General features: G+C 36.0%; 1 protein-coding gene and 1 non-coding gene across 3 annotated transcripts; one reads left to right on the forward strand and one right to left on the reverse strand.

Annotated features, from left to right (window-relative positions):
- Nucleotides 1–463: 463 nt before the first annotated feature.
- On the reverse strand, nucleotides 464–22869 carry LOC128673476 (uncharacterized protein). Of its 2 annotated transcripts, XM_053751340.2 has the most exons (14): nucleotides 22767–22869; nucleotides 22093–22148; nucleotides 20283–20396; nucleotides 19969–20089; nucleotides 17550–17783; nucleotides 17014–17149; nucleotides 9587–9707; nucleotides 9277–9418; nucleotides 4682–4795; nucleotides 4032–4171; nucleotides 2916–3063; nucleotides 1639–1860; nucleotides 1085–1202; nucleotides 464–664 (listed from the first exon to the last, which is right to left on the reverse strand). In XM_053751340.2, the coding sequence occupies exons 2-14, from the start codon at nucleotides 22141–22143 to the stop codon at nucleotides 580–582; spliced, it is 1746 nt and encodes a 581-aa protein (XP_053607315.1). In that variant the 5' UTR covers nucleotides 22144–22148; nucleotides 22767–22869; the 3' UTR covers nucleotides 464–579. The 2 variants fall into 2 exon arrangements, with proteins under 2 accessions (XP_053607315.1, XP_053607316.1); XM_053751341.2 differs by lacking the exons at nucleotides 22093–22148; nucleotides 22767–22869 and adding an exon at nucleotides 21017–21187 and having other exon boundaries at nucleotides 470–664.
- On the forward strand, nucleotides 18466–18537 carry TRNAA-CGC (transfer RNA alanine (anticodon CGC)). Its single transcript has one exon. It is a non-coding gene; the product is annotated as a tRNA-Ala (tRNA).
- Nucleotides 22870–23921: the final 1052 nt, after the last annotated feature.

Genomic DNA, 23921 nt, shown 5'->3' on the forward strand with positions numbered 1-23921 from the left:
GCATCGTAGCTCCCAAACGGATGAACCGATTTTCGTTTAGTTTTTTTTTTGTGTCATAGATAATTTTATCCCGAGTGTTCTTAGCTATCTTTCATGAAAATCTGTTCAGCCGTACAAAAGTTTTAGCGAAATGAATATTGAAAATCGGGGATTTTTTAATTTGTCTAACAAACTTGTATTAGATACTAGTTGATGCCCGGGACTTCGTTTGTTCGCGTGGACTCTGTGAATCCAAGAATTATAAATAAGAAAGTGAGATTTGTTACTTAGTTATTGCAAAACTCCTGAACGGATTTTATCAAAGATATGACAGTGCAGACGAGTGACGTCACAAATCCCGCAGTCATAAAGCATTTCAATTATACTTTAATGAGACCTATAAAAATAGTGAGAGAGCAGGAGATGAGATCTACAGGTTACGGCCAAAAGGCCGTGGCCAGCTGTTTTATAAATTAAACACAAGTTTAAATTAGTACAGTTTTTCTTCTCCACACAGCACATTCAACATGCCTGTACCTCTCCTCAACCATCGATGCTTCGGAGATATCTGACAGATACTCATCAGGTCGTATCAAATCATCAATTTTCCTTCTTCTTGAAGAGTGCAGTGAACTTTCCAGGTTCATAGGTCGGCATGAAGGGAACATACGACGTCCATTTCCACCTAAATAAAAAAATACACATGTCTAGTTACAAAAAATAATTATACTAAACTATAGAAGTCAAGTGCTGAGTAGACAAGAAAATGAGGGGAAGCGCGTTATATATGTAGACTAGCGTCGTAGGCTTGGGTAAAACCATAATAAAAAGTTGTCTATGTCACTCATGAAGGTTTCGCCTATCTCTGTGCTAAGTTTTATCAAAATTGGCCTGGTAGTTTTTGAGTTTATTCATTACAAACAAAAAAGCAAAAATACAAATATTTCCTATTTTTAATATTATATTATGGATCAGGAAAAACCCGAGAAATCACTTGGAAAACAGTGTGGCATGGATGGGGATTGCTTAGCAGGATTTTCTGACGATTTACTTTAATTACAGAAAAAAAGCGCTATATTTGTTGTGGATACAAGGAGAAGTATACCTTCGTATATAAGTCATGCCAATGGGGAAATCGTAGGTGTCTCCTTGACTTGTGACCGGTGTCGCCTCCAGAGACATCTGCTGGGCCCACGCGGCTAAACCACGTTCTTCGTCGGTCCCTAGGAAAGATGAAATTAATACTAAGTCAATCCAAAAACTGGATTTCGAACAAATAGAGGATCTTCGAGCCTTTTCGAGAACATTTCAAATAATTTTCATTGGTAAATTATAAATTTTAACTCGCGTGAAGAGGGTTACGTACAATTTATAGAATTATCATAGGTTGTCCTGTAATCTACAAGCAATGGATTATATATTATAATTTTTTCAAAATTTTAGTTTCAGTAGCTTCGGAGAACAAGGGGCTTCGCCAACCACGCTAGTGTCACGCGCGTGTACTCCATATGAGTTTTTGTATAAGTATTATTGAAATTAACGAAGAAAATTGGCTGTGTTAGATGGACGGACAGACAGACACGAGTGATCCTAAAAAGGTTCCGTTTATTCATCTTTTTGTATACGGAAATCAAAAAGAATATATACAAATATTCTCACCAGGAATCAAGTTATCCAGCAGACAGCCAACCACTCCCCCAACCAGGATAGAAGTGGACAGCAACACTTGCAGCACAGCATCCACCGCCTCCAGCCCGGTGTCAATGACTCCGCTGTGGACCGCCATCCAGCGGGTGAGCACCAGCGGGAAGAACAGGCTGAAGCCAATGATGTACAGGTTCCGGGAGCTGTTCAGGTCCACGTACTGTAAGGCTGAGAGACCTGGATAAATTTTTATTTATTAATTCACTTTCAAATAATACAGTTATATTTAATCATATAAATGTGCAGAAAACCTGACGACGAGGTTTAAGCTTACATTCAGATTATACACACACTATCGTTGCTAATTATATAAATGAAAAAATAAGTATGTTTGTTACCTGATCACGCTTTATCTACTCAACCAATCTTACCTTAAATTTTGTTTAAAGTGCGGAGAAGTAGATAAGGTACCATACATAGACAAAATAATTATATATTATCTATGTTATCATACATAATATTCATCACGAAAAAGCAAATGTTCCCGTGGGAAAATCTCACGGACGAAGCCGTGGTCAAAAGCTATACGGCTATAAAATGTGAATATGACAAAGAGACATATTTGTACGATACTTGTATTGTACAGTGTACTGTCACAATTCACTAATCTACATAATAGTGTGCAAGCAAAGTTGTCGAGCAAGTTCTTAGACAGGATGGTTAATAAATCAATAAATATTAAATAAATATATTGCGAGAAATCACACAGATTGAGCTAGCCCCAAAGTAAGTTCGAGACTTGTATTATAGGATACTAACTCAACGATACTATATTTTATAATAAATACATATATAGATAAACATCCAAGACCCGGGCCAATCAGAAAAAGATCATTTTCCATCATTACCCGACCGGGGATCGAACCCGGGACCTCTCGGTTCAGTGGCAAGAACCTTACCACTGCGCCACCGAATTTGTCTGTAATATAAATAATGTTTTCTTAACTTATATCTCATATTTTTAGGTACTTTTGTTTTAAATTTATAGTAGGTACATTATGTCAGCAACCATAAATGATACCTACTGAACAACAAACATTTCGTATGAGACCGACCCCGAAATTGCGAAAAAAAATCTGCTGTTCCATGCCAATGTATAAAAAGCACACCACACACACACCCCTGTACTGTTACGGTGGCGTTGTATTCGTCCTCACAAATTTAACCGATTCGACACGCTAAGAAGAAGAAGAATGTAGAAAAATAAAAAGGTTATCAAAATATCTAATAACCAAAAGCGGAGATCATGCCGAACATGACACAGAACAGGCCGCCGACGATCGGCTGCGGGATGATGATGAAGACAGCGCCCAGCTTCCCCACCACACCCTGCAGCACCATCAGGCCAGCGGCGTACTGCACCACGCGCCGGGACCCGACCTGGTGAGGCATCACTACGTACATAGACTACATAAATAAATATATTACTATAGGTTGAGCTAACCCCAAAGTAAGTTCGAGACTTGTGTTATGGGATACTAACTCAACGATACTATATTTTATAACAAATACATATATAGATAAACATCCAAGACCCGGGCCAATCAGAAAAAGATCATTTTCCATCATGACCCGACTGAGCATTGAACCCACCCACCGAGATCGTCAAATATCAGGAATAAAGTAAAAAACTACATTAAAAATTAAATATGGTTTTATTGCTTTTCAAAATGAAAAACATGATGGTCGATGCACTTATGCATTCGGTGAAACCAGTTTTCATAGCACTTTTTCCAATCGGAAGGCGGTGACCCCAAAACATGACTTTTGAATGTACTTTATTGTGGACTTCCATTGTTATATTACTGATAAAAAATGATACATCGATTTATATTTAAGTAAATGGTAAGCCCTTCTGGCATAATAGGGACCAAAACTGTTTGAATGAGTTTCTTTCGGCATTTCTTCTCAGCAGTGGTCGTTCCGAAATGCTATTAGTTTGTAGCTTTGGTAAATATCATTTAATTTAGAATATGAAAAAGTGAAAAAGTGTCTGTGAAGGCCTAATTTCTGAATAAATGATTTGATTTTGATTTTGATTCCCAACGGCTTCTTTTTGGGTTGAAAATCTATGTTGACCACGTAATTCTTCACGGTTGGAAATAAATATAAGTCGTTCGGTGCCAAATCAGAACTATATTGCGGAAGACCCGTTAATTCCACCGTTTCACCCTCCAAATATCGCGTCGTTTCACCCGAAGTGTGACTACAGTTCCGGGTTCTTAAAAAAGTTTCATGGACTCGTCAGGGCCCAGGGAGCCTGCATAAGGTAGGTTCGAACCTGGCATCTTTTGATTCACAGACGTCTTAACCTGACGTAAATTACTAAATAGAATTTAAATACCTACCTTGGTAACTCCAATAGCGCCAACATTCTCCCCGAAGGTGTTGGTGCCGTTACCGGAGCCCCAGAGACCAGCCAGCACAGTCCCCAGGCCTTCAGTCCCCAGTCCGCGATTGATGGCGTGTAGCGGCGGAGGGGGGGCAGCTGGGGGTTTGGTGGGGACATACACATAACATCTCTAAAGTTAAGCTTAAAATTTTGAAGATTCGGCTATAATTTTACAACAGTTAAAAGGTCTGTTTGGGAATGCTATTGTTACCTGATAGCTAGAAGGCCACGATAATCTATACTATCTATACTATTATTATAAAGAAGTAAGCGTTTGTGAGTTTGTATGTTTGAGGCGGGTAATCAAAACCGAAATTACCGAACCGATTTCAAAATTTCAAAAATTCTTTCACCATTAAAATGGTACATTATCCAAGATTGCTATAGGCTATATTTTATCTCAAAATTTACACGGGAGCGAAGCCCCGGGCAACATCTAGTGATAATATAAAGCTACGTATCCCTTAATCTAGATATGAAGATATGGAGTGATCTTATTGGGTGGAAACTAGCCAAAAATAACAAACTGGACACACAGAGTTTACTCCTTACGGGATAGACGGAGCCAAGCAACGCTGACGGTGGATACATAGTTACTATACTCACCACACATCCTGGCAGTGGTGGGGTAGTAGCTGATAGACTCCACCGTGCAGGCGAGCACCCCGGCCAACATCCCTAGTACCCCGGCCACGCTGACGGTTGGCGCTCCCCATTGACCTGAGAAAAACATTCATCAAATAAGTACATATGGTATGTTCTACCTGGCCAAAGGTATACCGAGCCTGGGTGATCTGAATCAAAGCCAAAACTCCCGGAACGTAGACATTTATTATCAATGCATCTTTACACATAGGTATATAGCAAAAACGAAACAATATCGAGTTCTAATTTCGAACAGTTTGACGACCTCGGTGGCGCAGTAGTAAAATGCTTGCCCCTGAACCGAGAGGTCCCGGGTTCGATCCCCGGTCGGGTCATGATGGAAAATGATCTTTTTCTGATTGGCCCGGGTGTTGAATGTTTATCTATATATGTATTTGTTATAAAATATGGTATCGTTAAGTTAATATCTCATAACACAAGTCTCTTATACTAATATTTATTTATTAGTGCCATCTAGATTGAACAAACTAAAATATTACGTAACTATACGGTTAAGATTAAACACTACCTATCCCAGTTATTCCCAGTGAGGGTTGACGTCAAGCAGGTAACCGGTTGTAAAATCACAGGCGATTATTAAAAATTTTAAGGTTTATTTTTTCACGTTGACCTCGGGTTTCGAAACCTCACAGCCATAAATGCGACTGGACACAAGCGGAGATATTGGTTGGGCATTGTATCTTGCGCTTCGTGGACTGTATTCTGGAACTGCTGCAGTCTTGAGATAAATTGAACCCACAATAGTAGATTAGTAGCCAAGGGCTGTAAGGCATCAATTGCAGCCTTCGGGCTATTAGTCCGATTATAGTTCGATGATGCAATTGATACTTACACCCGAGCTAACTACTCTGCTTTACATCTTAATTGGCTAGGGCTTTTCTAGCTATAATATTACCCTAGAGCGCTTATTGGTCACCTACAAGCCCCATTTGGGGGTAATAAGGACCTACTTATCGAATATGAGAGATGTAAAATAAATTTTATCCACAGACAAAAAATATACATTTATTATATATAAACTCGATGTACAAATTTGACCTTTCTTCAATTGTATTATATGTATTGTACACATTTTGCAAGAGAGAGAGAGAGAAAACATAAGAACAATCTATATATAAACAGTAAGCGGAAGCTGAACTCCGCATAAATAAAATATTTTTTTTTTGTTTATGTTATCGACAGATATAAATAATTTATAAGTTGCTAGCCCTTCGCCTAGGAGAAGAATAGATGAATGAAATTTTTATTGCACTATTAACAGAAGTCATAACAAATACACGGTTTATAGCCCACTTCCTTGATTGACTTTTACAAACAGCTATAGTTTTTTTCGTTCCCAGACCACAACGGAAGAACTCCTTAGTTCTCTCTCTCGTTCTACAAATAAATGAGTTCAACATCAAAAATCTATACTATTATTGTATAGAGGTAAGCGTTGTGAGTTTTATGTTTGAGGCGGATAATCTCCGAAACTACTGAACCGTTTAAAAAAATTATTTCGCCATTAGAAAGGTACAATATCGAAGATTGCCTCAAATTTCCTAAGGGAGCGAAGTCCCAGGCAATATCTAGTGTTAATATATTCTCGCGCCGGAACCGGACGCGCCATTGGAGGCTTTCATCAAAGAATATTGAGATAACGACTTGACATCGCTTTAAAAAATAAAAAAGTAATAAAATATTTACATTATAATTTATAATTTATTTATATTATATACTTAGCTATTATAGCTTTTGCCCGCGGCTTCGCCCGCGTGAATTTCATAGTAAAATCTCAGTACTTTTTTTTTTTCGAGTACTCAGTAAGACTGGTAAACATACATGATTCAAATTCGCATTTTTTCTCATCTTTGGTTCAATTTCCTGTTTCCCGCTGCGTGTCTCGTCCCGCAAACTTGTCCAATCCCGCTTCCTGCTATGTAATGTAAAGTAGATATCGCGTACCGTTTCCTACATATTGTGCCATCATACTTGTTGCAATGTGTCTCCTTCCCATTTCCCGCTTTCTGCAGCGCGTGTGGTTACACTACAAAAAGTAAGTGTGCCAATTTTCAGCTTCCCGTCCAGCAGTTTCGGGTGTACGTTGTCTGTCAGTCAGTCAGTCAGTCACTCAGTAACGGAAGAGTTTTATACTGATTATATTGATATACACTGCGCCCAAAATGCACCCACCCTCTTCTGTTATCCTCTCTCACTACCCAAAGGCTGGCTGGAAGAGATTGCTTAGCAATAGGCCCACCATTGGTCCATATGTATGCACAATTTGTATTATTTTACTAATATTACTATAGTACTAATATTGTTTTTATGGGCAATAAATGTATTTGGTATTGTATTGTAAATTTAGTTTTAATAAAGAAAGTAGATATAGAAAGTCTAGAAAGGTATTTTGTATGAATACAACGAAAATAAATAAAATTACCTCGTGCACGTAAGTATCAAGTAAAACTCTTACGATTTCTTTGGGAGCTATGGGTAAAGATTTAAAAGTTTTAGTAGCGCCATCTAGTGTTTTATTTCGTAAGTACAATATTTATATCATTTTGTCTGAGCGAAACCATAGCGCGTTTTAAATGTCTTGGTGGCGCCATCTTATCATTACCTTTACATTATCCTTATGTTCAAAACTAAAATATAACAAAATTAAGTTTAAAAAAGGTATCAAACCTTCTAATTACATCTATATGAGACTTTCATCGATAAAAAAAATTGTTTATATTCTGTTTACACCTTTCTACAAAAGTTTAGAGTAAATCGGCTCCGTGGATTGTTATTTTAATTTGCCTACAGGACCCTCCTCATTTTCCGGGATGACCATGTATCCTATAAGAATGTTAACCCGGGATTCCGAGGAATTTTTGATTCATAATTAGTTTTTCAATTATCTTACGGGAACCTGATCATTTACCGGAATGAAATATATCTAATTTTCCTACAGGACCTTCCTCATTTTCCGGGATGAAATGTCTATAAGATGTTAACCCGGGATTCTGAGGCATTTTTATTCATAATTAGTTTTTCAATTATCCTACGGGAATCTGACCATTTACCGGGATGAAACGTATCTAAGATGTTAACCCGGTATATAAGGTACCTACATACCAAATTTCAAGCAAATCGGTCCAGTAGATTTCGATTGATGCGCGTTCAGATAGACAGACAGACAGACAAAAATTTCCAAAACTATATTTTCGTTATCTATATCAGTAACTAAGTATATTCCATGAAGAATTTTAAAAAAATATCCAATGTACAAATCTTCAATTTTATTATATGTATTGATAAACTGCAACCTTTGTGAAATCAAATCTTATTCGCGATTAAATTCATACAACCAGTTTGATGAGGACAGTCGATATTTTAAAAGCCCGTATGAAAAGCTAAATAATATTTTTATATCTGATATTCTGCCAGCAATATAGTCCACTGCACACATACAATAAAGCTAACAATTTACAACCGCGCGAATCAGTGAGTGCGCTTAATATAATACTCGTAATCTGAGTTTTCACAACATTTTCCATTACAGAATTTCGGTTGCCACCATATTGGTTGTTTGGTTTTTGGTTTAGTAATAATGGAACGTTTTTTTTAATATAATCTTTATCTGAATGGAATTTTTTTAAAATATAATCTTTATCTATAGTGTGGCATAATTTGTCAAGATCATTTTTTTATAGTATTGTGGGCAAACAATCATGCGGATTGCCTGATACTAAGTAACCACCAGTCCATGGTCACCGGCAATCCGAAACGGGTCTCCGGTGCGTTGCCGACTTTTTGTTAATGCGATAGAAATAAAATAAATAGTTAAATATGTGTTGGTGGCACTACGGCTTCATTGCAATTTTCTTGTTTCTCAGAGCGTTTTAACCGCAGCAGCGGTCGAGCTGACATTATGATTTTTCAAATTTTAACAAAGACATGAATTAGTTTTGCTATCTAACTTTAAAATAACTAGTTGTTCGCCGCGTGCTTAGACCTCGCGAACACAATATTTACAAAATTGTGTTTATTTTTTTTACAAAATTGAATTGAGTGAATATTTCAAAAACGATTGAACCGATTTTGATGCCCCACGAACTTAAAAATTCTATTATCCTACATACCTTTTCAATTTCATCAAAATCGGACCAACGGTTAAAGTTAAAGGTTCCGAAAGTTATCGCGTTGCAAACAAACATACATACGTACATACGTACATACGTACATACGTACATACGTACATACGTACATACGTACATACGTACATACGTACATACGTACATACGTACATACATACATACATACGTACATACATACATACATACATACATACGTACATACATACAAAAAAAATATTTTTGCCCTAAGTAGAATGTTAGACCTCGCTCGCTCGGTCAATTAATCTGTACTGTGGTAATGTCAATTTTATGGACAATTGAGTTCCTTCCTCCTTCCTCAAGAAAATTTACGGATCATAGTGACAGCGCGGCCGCAGTAAGCACGGGAATGAGGTGTGAGACATACTCGTAGCTATTAGTACAAATGCTAACCTGGATAAGGTACTCGGAACCAGGGCGCGTCTTCTATAATGTTGACCTTGAGGTCAGTCCTGGCGGGGTGACCTTCAGGGAACACGCCGGTGGCCGTGAGGACCCCGCAGACGGCCCACATAATCGATATGGTGATGAGGACCTGTCGAACAAGTTTCTTTGATAACTTGTCAGAATTTCTGATCAATCGGTTGCTTCAAAATTGAGTTGCAAAATTCATTTAAAAGATGTTGTTAATGAAAAAGTTAACTATTAAAAAAAAATCTTATTTTAATGGAATAAAGAAAAAAAAAGAACTTCGTTCACTCACCGGGAACAACTTGAAGAGAGGGAACCAGGTTATGGTACATCCCGTGCTGCGCTTGTACGACAGCGTCGGGACGTTCACCTTGTCCATGCATTGGGAGAATATCGTGAGGAGGACGAACGTCCTGTAACAAAATAAAAATGACACCTACATTCACGGCAATAACTGAAAATGATTCTGTACTAATTGTCCAGAAAACTGAAAAAAAAAAACAGCAATTTTCACATAAATATGTGACAATAAACGCGGCCTCTAGCAAAACCTACATATAAATTAGTTTTTTACAAAAATGACACAAGCTTCTCTTGTTGTCAGAAGAGATCTTATTTCTTTCAATGCATGACCAAAAAATCATGTTCGTACAGTAAGCCATTGAGAAGTTCCCTCGTCGTGAGCCGTTCTTGGGTGCAGCATCAAATCAACTTATCATAATAATGCAATGTCATCCAAACTAACAAACAAACGTGTGTACAAAATTTACTGCTTTCAAAATGAGTTACAAGATTCCACCCGAACTTACACTTGGAAAATAGATTACAGGCGTGATATGATTTTATATCATAAACAAATTCAACAACCATCGAACAGAAATTTAAGCCGTCCTAAATTTCAATGACCCGCGATATCAATCGCATCGAATGTACAACAGACAGAACACGGACAGGTCACCCGATTGTCAACGAGCTTGGTTCCAAAAGCTTGTTATGCCAAGCTTTGTCCCAAAACAAAGCCTACATTAAGTTTATTTGCATTGATTGGAGCTTAGTGCAAGTTATGAACGAAATATTAATTTTTATGAACGTTTCAAGGAGTATGTAATTTAAGAGGCTCTTGTCGGTGGAGTTCTTTCATTGTTCTCTCTCCAAAGACTCATTCATTTCTTGATACGACACGACACACACTTTTGCTTTAATTTTTCTGGTGTAACTATCTAATTTGTAATTTATCTGGTGTAAGAGATAAATAGTTATAAAAGGAAAGGTATTGTATATATAGTATTGTATGTGTAGGTAATGTATTATAGAAGAAAAGGTTGAAACCTTTCCTTCATTAAACATCTGAAGAAGGCATCGTGTCGTATCAAGTGTCCTAAAATTTTCCCTCTTCTATTAAATATATTTCAAGATGTTTCTTTTTCTCCAATTCGCTTAAGAACCTCTTCATTGCTGATTCTTTCTTTCCAGCAAATTCCCTCCAATATCTGATCTCTCAAGCGATATTCTTACTGGACCATAACATCATAACGTGTTCTGACTTTGTTCGTCCGAGAATCTGCCCCGTTGACAAGAATTATGCAGAGGCTGATCTCGTCTTCATATTCTGTGTACATCAATCAAATCACCGGTTTTTGATTGCTTACGGGTTGACTGGAATAGATCCCTTCATGGGATAAATTCGCCGTAACATTTAACTCTTAAAGTTCAGTAATAATTTTGTACCGTTCTATTCTACGCAATAAATTCAAGCATACATATATCTATCTCCATTTAGCTTTAATAATAATGTGTCCAATTATTACTAACATTAGTACATAAGACTTTACTAACAACTCTGGACTATGTAATTTGAATGTGTCTGAAATAAAAATATATTATTATTATTATATATGTATATATTAACTAAACTTTACTGTTTAAGATGAAACTGGAACCAAACGGAATATTTCCTGTTTATCCCCTAATGGTTAGCTGGGAGAGAATGCTTTTAGCATGTTCGCCATTTGTTTGTAAGTTTGTTATTACATGGAACAATAAAGATTAACAAACAAATAAATAAAATATTAAAAAATACAACCCCAAGCAGCGTGGAGATGTTATTTATGGCGGATTTATTTTGTATTTTATTTGAAACATCCCACTGCTCAAACCCAAATAAAAAAAATTGAAACATCATTTTTAGAAGTGCAAGCCTAGACTACTGCCGTAATTGAATTACACTGGCGGCCATCACGCATCGGTCCTGTGCCGACCGGAAAATAAAAAAGATCTCTCTTCAAATTCTGACATAGAGCACTATCAACTGGATTTTTTTTTAGACATTTTTGCGAAACATACTATAGTGGGGCTGTAGTGTTTTAATAAAAATACATGTTTCACTTGTCACTATCGATTGCACAAAACTATTGATAGTACTTATATCTAATATTGCAGAGCACTATCGATAGTCTAATCGTCATCAAAGTTCGATACTATCGAAAGCATTGTAATTTACCAATAGTATTTCTCCAAAATGGCTATCGATACATCGATATCGAGCCTTTTCGACTGATACTATTGATAGTCAAACTACTTACCGATCGTTCAGCAATGCTAATAGATAATACTAATATTGTAACAACGAATAACATTCACATTAGAAAAAGTGATATTTGAAGTAAACGTCCAGAATAGCGTAGTGGGAAATAAACAGACGGCAGTGTCCTATTTCTAGCAAAATTGTTATTACTTAACGGATTTCATGCAAATAAAGATTTTTTAATTGGCAAAAATATTAATATTGACGCTAGACCGTTACTTGAATTTTCGACCCTAATACAAGATAATAGTTTTAGTGCACAAACTGAGACCTATAAGGATGATGAAACTCCAATATCAAAAGAAATTGATGTCAAATAATTACTATTTAAAAAAAATACTATTGGCATTTTTTATATTTTATACAAACTTTCGACAAATGATCGTCGCTCGTGTTGTTCGCTAAAATACGTCACGCAAATTTCTGCCGCATAAAAATCCGTGACCCATATTAGGGTTTAACGAGCACCTGTATGCTGTTCACTGTGCAATGTACGCCACATTTTATTTTCCGTAAATTCACAAGAAATTACACCCTAAGTTTTGAGTATTAAGGCTATCGTAAATGCGACTGTACTTTGTAATTAATTTCAAAATGGCGATGCAAATAGCGTCAGAGGAAATTACATAATTTCAATTGAAAACTCGGCTTAATTAAAATATTAATAAAGACCATTGAAAGACAAGCCCAGTTCTTGATTGGTTGATTCGGTATTCATTGCTGATTTTCTATTGCGGTAAATAAACGCACTCATACAAATTACGCAATGTTCATGCATTTGCGTCGACATCTGTCCGAGTTCGGCGACAGTGTGGACTGTGGAGTCTACATAAAAATACGCAATGGATTTTGATGTGGGGAGTGATTTAAGAGGAAGGTTTAGGTTTTACCCGAGCGAAGCCAAGGCGGGGAGCTAGTTGAAAATAAAATTCAAACCTTTTTGTCAAACTATTGTTTCCTCTTAGTATAATTTCTTTTTTATGCTCGCGGTAGAGCTTCTCCGAAACGGTACAGCTTATCCAAGCTTAATCTTCAAATGCTGGCCTTTCAAAGCTTTTAGTATTTCCCTGACTTCGGTGGTGTTTACAGATGCAAAGCTTAACGAGCAAGTTAATTAGCTTTTAGAGAGCTTTAAGTTGGAAACATGCCAAGGTTTCAATTTCAATTTTAATTAAAATTTATTGCGAAACTTCATATATTTTTACTAATTTAAAGTACAAAATAGGGGAGCTACCACGAAACATAAAACACGTACGCATGACATACGTCCACACTTTCTCCCTTTTTTTACACGATCTGTACACGATTTGGGAAAAAAGCAGTAACATGGCTTACACGACGCGTCTCATGTGTCGTGGTAGACCTTCAAATCCTAACGCGTTATTTGTTTTAACATAAACAAATAACGCGATCAATTACTGTGAAAGTGATAGTACATACTCGTATATATAAATAAAATAATAAAATATATAAATATATTAGGATAAATCACACAGATTGAGATAGCCCCATAGTAAGTTCGAGACTTGTGTTATGGGATACTAACTCAACGATACTATATTTTTATAACAAATACATATATAGATAAACATCCAAGACCCGGACCAATCAGAAAAAGATCATTTTCCATCATGACCCGACCGGGGATCGAACCCGGGACCTCAGGACAGCGAACTGGACGCACTACCTTTGCGTGGTTGGTGACAGCGAACCGGACGCACTACCTTTGCGTGGTTGGTGACAGCGAACCGGACGCAATACCTTGCCGTCATACAGTTTGATACTACGGAGAGTAGTGGCCAAAGGTCAGCATCTCATCTAGCCAAAAGTATAGTGCAGATGTACATATATTTGTACCCACGCTAAGTTATTGTGAAATAAAGTTATAAAGAATTGTAGAACGAATATACACGATAAATAAATAGGAATAGGAGTACAAAATCGATCGAGATTCCTCGAAGGAAGCTATTTCAATTTAAACTGGTATGGCTTCAAGTTTTCTTATTACTACGTGTGATTGCGTTGGTGCCGCACGCGTTCCTCACGATCCGATGTACAAATTAAAAATAGCCCTAACATGGAATATATTTTTCTTGTATTAAGTAATTATTATTTTATTTAGGTGTTTATTTTTCGTAAGAACAATCATGTTCTTACAAAAACGATATTTTCAGATGTAGGAAGCAAGTAGAAATTATACATACATACCTACATATACAGAATTATCGATTTGACGACCTCGGTGGCGTTAGTGGTAAAGTGCGTGCCTCTGAACCGTGAGGTCCCGGGTTCGATCCCCGGTCGGGTCATGCCGTCAAATTGCCTTTTTCTGATTGGCCCGTGTCTTGGCTGTTTATCTATGTATGTGATTTGTCCTAATATATTTATTTATTTATCGATATGTGTGAAGTTGAGGCGTGTGATTCCTGCCCTGGAATAGTATAATGTCATATTCTCCCGTAGATATCGTATGGATCGACAAACGTATATAAAATATCTATTATTTTAAATAGACCAGCCTGTTTTACCGTTTGCTGACATCTATCTATGTAACAGATAATTAAATGTAACATACCGTAAAAGTGCCTGTGAAGGTCTAATTTCTGAATAAATAATTTGATTTTGATTTTATCAAATAGTGTTAAAAGTTGTGCTTCACAAGTGTTGGATAGAGCTTACTGACCAATCACATCAGATTTATCCAACAGTTCCTTTTATCTGCCAGATTACAATATAATTTGGGCACCGTTTCTCGATGAAATGAAAAGAAATAACAAAAACTGCTAGAAAAATTTATCATGTCAGAAAGGCAAAAGTTTCTTAATTCTAACGTTAGTAATCCTTAAATTATAATTTAATTATAACCCAGAAGGGTAATAATAATTTTACACAAGCGCAATTACGAGCAATCTCATTATAAGTTTAGAGCAACAAGTGGCCGTTGACAATCTATCATTGATCTAAATTATACTGTACAGTATTATCAAATTCAGCAACCATTAATCACTGTAAGTGTTGTTTTCTATGGACGGTAACCGTGCAGGCGTGGCACCTGATAGTAAGTGATCACCTATGCCCAGGTACAACTGTGATACCAGAGACATCGTTCGGTGGCGGCCTTACAAAAAGGAGTACCTATACTTGCTTCTTGAAGATTCCAATGGTGTATCAGATTGGGAATATTGCCGCAGAAAGTTGATTCTTCACTTAGGTCATGTGGAGTAGGATATTGATGGAATGGTGGCCTAGGAACAGTAAGCGAAACGTAGGTCATCCGAAAACAAGATGGTTCCACTATATAGAAAGGTTGCAGGATTCACAAGGCACTAGAACGAGGTGGGTGGTGTTCATTAAGAGAGGTAGACCTCTCTTAATCACCATCCCCCTCGGTCCCCAGTTCCCAGCAATGGGATAAAGAGGGCTATCAATGACGATGATGATGGAATCTTGTGTAAGTATTTTTGTTTTTACTATGATTAATTGAGTCCTATTGATACCGGCTCTAAAATCACTAAATGATTTAAGTACCTGTTTGATGTAACGCAATATGGCTCTTGTAACTTTTCTTTGTTAAATACTTTTAAAACATATAACACAAGTACTATGTCATATCTTTATTTATATATATCTACAAGTGCATGTTCAATTTATAACTGTGTGAACCGCAATCGATAAGACCTTGTCAGATCTCGGAATCCAGAGGTCTTTGGGCTACCGACGTGAGCGAGGGACGTAGCCCTTTGATCCCACAGGGTGACATAAACCACCGTTATATGACAATCTAGCAAGCCTGTTTGTTTTAGATTCTATAAAATTTCTCAATTTTATGGAAAGTTCGTGAAGCATGATTTCAGAGTAAATCGCAATTAAATTCAAAACATTCAACTTATGTAAGGACTGAGGGCCCTATTTAAAACATCTAATTCCAACTTTCAAAATTATTTTGGAATGTTCACTAAATCCCAAGCATATTTTCATAGAATTTCAAGAAGTGAGCCCTCAGACCACACGCATATTATGAAATTGGACCTTCACATGCACTTTTTCACGTCAATGATATTTATCAAACTACGAACTACAATATCAATCTAGGTACTCGCATTTTGAAACTACCACTGCTGTAAAGAAACTTAACTTTTTAGAAAGAATAAAATTTTAAGAATTTCCGAAGTTACTATCCTCCCATCTGCTAGAAAAAACCTGAGGATTCCCAAATGACTGAAAATACATTTTGCAAACAATATATCTAAGAACAGTCTCGATTAAATTATCTTTTAAATAAAATTAAAAAAAAACTAGAACATAATCGGTTCAGCCGTTTGACTGCTACAATGCCACGGACATACAGATACACAGATAGATTAAACTTATAACTTTTAAAATTTAAAAGACAAGAAAATATAAGGAAACGATATTGTAACTGAAACACTGTCTGGAAGTAGGAATGAATCATGAAATGACCTCACTTCGACTTCCAAGTAAAATTTGAGTCTGATCTAATCAATATTTTATGATGCAATTTGTGGCAAGGGAGTAGCTGAACCATAAAATTTTATTTTATTTTTACTAAAAAGGTATATTGAGCGCTGTGGTAATAATAACTTTTTACCCAACACAAAAAGTGGGTGTTATAGAAGTTTGGTTTATCTGTCAGTGTGTCCCAAACGGAGTTTATTGGACTCTGAATGATGTCGGGAGTTTATGTTTTTTATTCAAAGTTTTGTCAAGGCGTACTAGGGGCGCATGACTCACCAGGGGCTAACATTTTCCAGTTTAAATAAAAGAAAGCATTTGGAACGTGGGCGAGCCCGGCAACTAAGGTCAAAGGTGAACGGCTTGCAATCGACTCGAAGCTCCATCGATTCGCGTCCCTGTTGATATTGCGGATGTAAACCTCCTACATAGCTATGGTATATTAGTAGTAATTAATAAATATGACGTTAGAATAAACGACTTTTCCTCAATAATTTTCTTCGAAGGAACTACCGAGAATAAGCAGCAACACTAAATAAACATTTTTTGCTACGAGTTTGTAAATGAAATATAAAAGAATTTTGATTTTAAACAGAAATGCGTGGAAGAAATGAGTTGAGGGCCAGCAGTGGACCATAAACAAAAAGTTAGAGCAAACTCACCCCGCGGCGATGCCCCACTGCTGCGACGCGGCGGAGGCGGCGTGGTCAAACAGCGTGAGGCCCACCAAGGCCACCGTTGGGGCGATGGTCAGCGGAGTCACGAAGCGGAGCAGCGAGCCGATCACACCGAAATAACCTTTAATTATTTCTATTTCAAACTTCTACCACAGGAGTAAGAATTTGGATCCTTAGACCTACTCCTGTGCTTCTATGAAATCACTTTTAGAACAATAACTGAAATAAATGAACGCTTTATAATTGATCTGAAGAATCACTTAAAACAATAGGGTAGTTGCTGTGTATAAAGTAAGCATTCACTTATGAAAAACGAGAAATTGTCACATTAATTGATCAATTTTATTTATTTTATTGTTTACCTAATAAGTAGTTTCTAGATAATGTCTAAATGGTCTACACATTACGTAAAAATATAAAAAATACTTTGAAAAACTATCCTCAGGTTTTTTCTGTTTTTAGGTGGTGCTAAAGAGCCGCGCCTTCATATAAAAGCAAGTGAATGTTGTTAAATTACTTACCCAAAAACAATTGGAACAGTGCAGACACAGCAATTGCTCCAGACAGTTCACACATCCTGGTCATCCAGACAGCCTTCCTCTGTTCCTCGGTCATGGCTACTAGGGCATCATAAGACGGGCACTTCCACACTGGCAGACCGAGGATGGCTAGGGTTGGCACCAGGAAGGAAATGGTGCCGCCCTGCACGATGGGCAGGCGGCAACCGAAGGTCGCTTGCAGCCAGGTTATTAGACCTGCGGTAATTATCGTGTAAATTTTACGCACTTTTTTATTATAGCAAAATTACTGAAGTATCTAAGGGAGGTGTTAAGTGAAATGTCTCAGAGCCAAATTAGACGTACCCAAATAAAAAAGGTCTAGAATAAAAATAGTATTGCATAAAGTAGTATCAGCTAAATATATCCATTCAAAAAAAATTCAAAATTCAAAATTCAAATTCATTTATTTTTATATCCATTCCTTATAATTAACCGACACTAGCCGTTTAGGTACCAATCTTTTTTGTAATCTGCGGTTTTTCGGTATAAGATAACAATAATCTATGCAAAAATCATATTAGTAATAACCCCCGATAGATAATGAGAAGAATTAGATTTTAGAAAATCAGAGATTAAAAAAAAACGAGTATGCAGATTGTAGGTATATTATACAATTTTGAAAAAAATATCACATGCGTCTTTTCAATTAATGAATCAATTTCTATTTGACAGCTAGCAGAGAGACGGAACCGATTAAAAAAATACAGTTATAACATTATAAAGCTACTTAGTTTACACGTCTAGTACAGTCGACGACTTCGCCCGCGGCAGTGAAAGTAATAATAACAAATCACAATGTTATCCAGTTCGCACATATTACCAAGCGTCTGATCAAATTCAGTGCACGTGTTATTGATTTTAGACAGGTCTGCCACCCGGGGGTGTAACTCAGTGGTAGAGTGTCTGCTTCGCATGCTGAAAGTCCTGGGTTCAAATCCCAGCACCTCCAAAGTTAGTTTTTTGTATATGTATTTTTTATGTACTTTTATTTCACAAGACAGAAGATTATGTATGGTTGCGTCAATAATAATAAAAGTATTAGACATATTTCCATGGTTTCCGTGTTATATTTAGATCAACGGTTATTATCTACAAGTAAGAACAACCTCGCAGATTACCGTCTCGGTATCAATGTACTAAGCAGATTTCTAAACATCAATAAACAGCTTCTCTACCATAAAAGATAAATCAAACAATGATCCTTTGTGTGTTATAACCGTGATGTAAAGATTATAGCCCCAATAACTTGGGCAAATATTAAATACTATTATGTATAAGGTTCAGCGTCTGTACCATAGCTCTGTACCTACTCGAAGAAACTATTCAAAGAAACGATTCATAATTTATATTCCTTCAATCTTAGTCCTATCCTATACCTATATGGATATATTTTATATTTCCCATGGGAACAGAGATTTTATATGTCCTTCTTCTTACTTCATTCAAACTACGTGTGTGCAAGCTGAGCACATAAAGCGTGAAGTGATCAAACAAACTTATGGTCAAACAAAGAAACAAACTTACTTTCGCATTTATAATATTAGTTAGGAAATTATTATTAGTTTGGAAATGTAATAGTAATTCTAACTTCCTAACTAAGATTTTATTTTTTTATTTATTTTTTTATTAATTAAATTAAAGTAAAGAATTTGTTATTTGAAACTATGGAATGGCACCATGAATTATTAAGAGATCATATACTAGGAGAGCGTCCATTAGAATTATGTAATCATAGTTTCAATAACAAATTGTTTACTTTCATTTAATTAATTAGAAAAATGATGATTTAAAAACATAATAAAGTAGGTGAGTAATATTATAATAAAGCTACAAAAGCCCAAAGCAAAAAAAAGTAAAAGTAGTTCCTAAACTAGTTTTGTTCTTCTAATATTTTGGCCAGTATTTTTATCCTTTGTTTTGAAATGATGGGGTATCGAAAATTAAATTAATCCGTCTTGGTAAAAACAGTCATTGGCAGGGATTGTCACCCAAAATTTTCACATTATTTAGGTCGGGTTAATGAACATACGCCCTACTAATTGCTAGCTATAATTTTTGAAAAAATGACACTGGTTCTAAGGTTCAGTATTCAGTGACAGGAAATATTTCTTTTTGTTGATCGTTGCAGAAGACTTGACAGGAAGCAGAGAATGAGATCTAAAAGGGAAAAACATTATGTGCCGACCCCATATAAAATGTTGTATCATTTATGTGGTATAATCAGATTCTGTGATCAAGACAAAAGTTGGCAACGCACCGGTGACACGTATCGGACTGCCGATGACCATGTGCTGTGGTGTTTGCTTACCATCGGGCGATTTGCATGCTCGTTTACCCACTATACTATAAAAATTGTCTTTATCTGTGATGAAGTAATTACCTGTGACAAATATCATGGTAGATATGATGTTGGATCTGTCAGGGTCGGTGTCCAGCATGCACAGCGCTGGACACAGGATGAACGGGATGGCCACTATAGCGCCGATCATCGTCAGGTAGTGCTGCCGACAATTAAATTTGTATTTATTTAAATCCGGATATTCAGTTCGATCAAATCACGTCTTCAATATGGGCTAATGAATATTCTATACAAAACAGACAAGTCTAGTGGCATATTATAAAGGAAGGTTATATTTTACTCAAACATCGAGAAAATTAGTTTTGAAAACGGAATAGGACCACAGGTCGTATTACCTGAAGAGCCATGAAAATGCAGAGGTACCACGGGGGCGTGTCGTCGATGCCATATGTGACATTGCCGCTTCGACCTACGTGGCCGTTCTGGGCTCCTGGTACTTCTTCAGGAGCCTGGATACAAATATGTGATCAATTACTAAAAACCAGGAATCACACATACACGCATATCAAAATATCAGAAGAGTACCTACATACAGACACGTTATTCCATTTGTTTTCTAGGGTTTTAATATTGTAGTACCTAATAACATTATTTTCGTTTTACAATTAATAAAATGAAATAAAATCGCACATATACATACAGTTAGTATGTTTGTGTCAAGGAAGCATTCAATCTTTCTTTAATGTACCTAACTATACGTTTTGATGATTTATTTATCAAAAACGTTACGAAGTCCAGATCAAGTGAGGAAGATTATGTAAAATGTTAGGTACATTCCTCGGAAATACATTAGAACAACTGAACCACAACCATCCAGAGTCTGTTTAAGATTACATGAAGTTTTACTTAGATAATTATGGACCTGGATATGGTATGTCAAAAATATGCAATAATTATAAGAGAATTAAACACATTTGGCTACTTTTCAGTCGGAATTTATACTCCTGAGTTAATTTAATTCGCGATCAAACTTCATTGGAAGTATAGTTAATTCTCAAAAGTCACAATAAACTGACACTACGATCAATGATGAAATGCCGAAAGAAACAAATGTATGATAAAAACTCACATCAGCTGTATTATCGACGACACTATATGAACAATCAAATTCACTCATTATTGCTCGATTTTACTACCATTCAAATATTGACCACACAGATAGACATAGAAGAAAAAACAATAATTAAAAAAAATTTGGCCACTTAATAATTTAAAAAACGAATATGATTCCTTTATTAACAAGACAGGAACACACAACTAACCTTTATCGGCCTACGATTGCAATTCAAGTTCAGCTGATCCCATGTATTTTTCAGATAAACGAATATGAAATCTAATGGTTAAGATTCAAAACATATTTTGGTATGATGTATTAGTACGTAAAATTGTAAACCACTATTGATGAATGATATATGACTACATATGCCTACTAAACATACTTTATTCTTTATTTTAGTACCTACACTACTGTGTACGTTCTTTATACTATTTTAGGTCCCAGGTTCAAATTATTTTTATAGACCATAGAAATCATCGTGAAGAAACCTGCACGCGGCGGTGTTCGTAAGAGTCATGTCAGAATTACTTTAGTCGACTTGAAATAAAACTGACACCACTAGTATACCATCGAAACTGATTTATTATTCACCAAGTTAAGCCCGCGGCTTCGTCCGCATGTATTTCCTACTGAAACATTTATTTTGATGAGTTGAGTGTACCCGATGTCGATGTCCGTATTCTCCGTACTTCAAACTACATGTATGCATTTCGAAATGATTTGATAAGCAGATAAAAGAATGAAAAGGAGACAAACAAGTAAACTAACTTTGTTGTTTACTAAGTTTCAGAAATTGAATGAAGTGCCCGCATGAATTTCACAGCGAAATCGGGACAGATATGATTTTCATACAAAATGTAAAATTTTGTATGAAAATCATATTTGTATCATAGTATATAATTATAGTGTCGCCCTCATAATAGTCGTTTTGGGGTCGATTAATGAAAAATAAGTAGACTTAGATGTTTGAACGAGGTTCTTTAACTATAAGAATATCAAATTTCAAAATAAAATCAAATCAGTCCAGCGGTTTAGCCGTGAAAGCGGACAGACAGATAGACCGACGTACAGGATTAGAATTAAATTACCGTGTCTCGAAGAACGTTGTCCAGTACGATCTGAATATTGTGATGCACCATTATTGCTGTAAACAGAAGATACTACAGTCACGTGACTTGTTACTATGTGAGTACATGAACATTTACAAAATCATTCATCTCATCCCTTTTCTGCCCACTGCTGGGCCAAGGCCTCTCTTTTATGCGAACCTTCTATATATTTAGGTACTATATAATATTTTTATTTACTAGAGGACGCCCGAGACTTCATCGCCATGAAAGGTAGCATACCTACGTCATCCTGAAAGCCTAGTACGATGTAGGTATCTGTGCAAAATTAAATAAAAACTAGCTTCCTATCCCGGCTTCGCTTGGGCAAAACCATAACATGTTATACCTACACTTAAATCTTCATTCACAAGCTGAGTACCCTTTTTAGCATATTTAATGTATCTTACCTAATATTAAAATTTTGTTCATATTCTGTGATTTATATTAGTATGCTATGAATAAATTTATATTTCTATTCTATTTTCTACATTCGATTTGTGATTAAAATAATTTTGATAAGATGCAATTGAGATGAGATACAATAATTGCAAATCCATTGAGTAATTGCAAAGATTTGAAGTTTTATAAAATGCAACCGTATTGGGAATACCTTCATTTTAAATCGGCTAAATACTAAGATAAAAACAACTTACCAATTATTAAATATCAACTGTTAACAAATCGAAACGAGAAGCACAACGCAAGATACTCCATTTAACCGACCGATGTCAACTGACACTGCGCATCTAATAACCGCGGTGTCTACCAATTAACATGTTGAGATATATTGTATACTTATTGACAAAATGGACGACCTTCCCAGTATGTTGACTTGCTAGTCGATGTACTGAAGATTTCCGCGGAAAAATATAGTAGATATCAATTACATACTTTAGACAGATTTTTATAAAGACCATTTAAATACAAATATACGTCAAAATGATTAAAAATCTTATCCAATATATAAATGCGAAAGTTTCTGAAGATCTATGTGTGATACTCTTTCACGCGAACTCTACTGGACGGGTTGTTATGAAATTTGGTACACGGGTAGAATATAACCTGGAATAACACAAGGTACTTTTTATTCCGAAATTCCCACGGGAGCGAAGCCCCGGGGCGCATCTAGTGCTATATAGGTATAACAGATATCCTTTAAAGTCTGAGAAAAGGTGTGAGAAAATTAAACAATGGATAACAAAATAGCTCTTTATTAATTTTGATCTGCAATTTTTAATGTAATGTTAACAATTTAGCCACAAATATAATTCTAAGTTTACATATTACTACAAATGTATTTAAGTACCTCTTTTTAATTGAGTCGAAACTTTCAACCCCTCCAAAGTAGGTTTTACGTACTATTATTTAGTTTCACCTGTCTCGGTTATTTGTCTGTCATCAAATCTTACAAGATACATTTAACCTAGGTACTTCCACTTGTTGAAGTTGAAGTTTGAAGGTTTCCACATCACTTCAGTTTCCATGACAATGCATTATTATGATACGGATAACCTGATGGTACACCATGTGGTTGCATGTGGCAAAATCTGTTCGATGACAATGAAAGCTTGTGGCAAAAATGACATTTTAAAAACTTGTAATAAAACACTGATTTTATTTCCCTGAATTTGACATAGTCCCATCACGCGACTAATAAAAATTATATTCCATACTTTCAGACACAGTTTTCAATTTGAGTTTTGTTTACTTATAAAACAATAGGCAGGTATATAGAGGCCACAAAATATGTTGTGGTCGCTGCTGTTGAACAATTTGACAATAAAATTACTATTAAAAATATTTCCAAT

Source organism: Plodia interpunctella, chromosome 11 (assembly GCF_027563975.2).
Source record: "Plodia interpunctella isolate USDA-ARS_2022_Savannah chromosome 11, ilPloInte3.2, whole genome shotgun sequence".
NCBI classification, from domain to species: Eukaryota; Metazoa; Arthropoda; class Insecta; order Lepidoptera; family Pyralidae; genus Plodia; species Plodia interpunctella.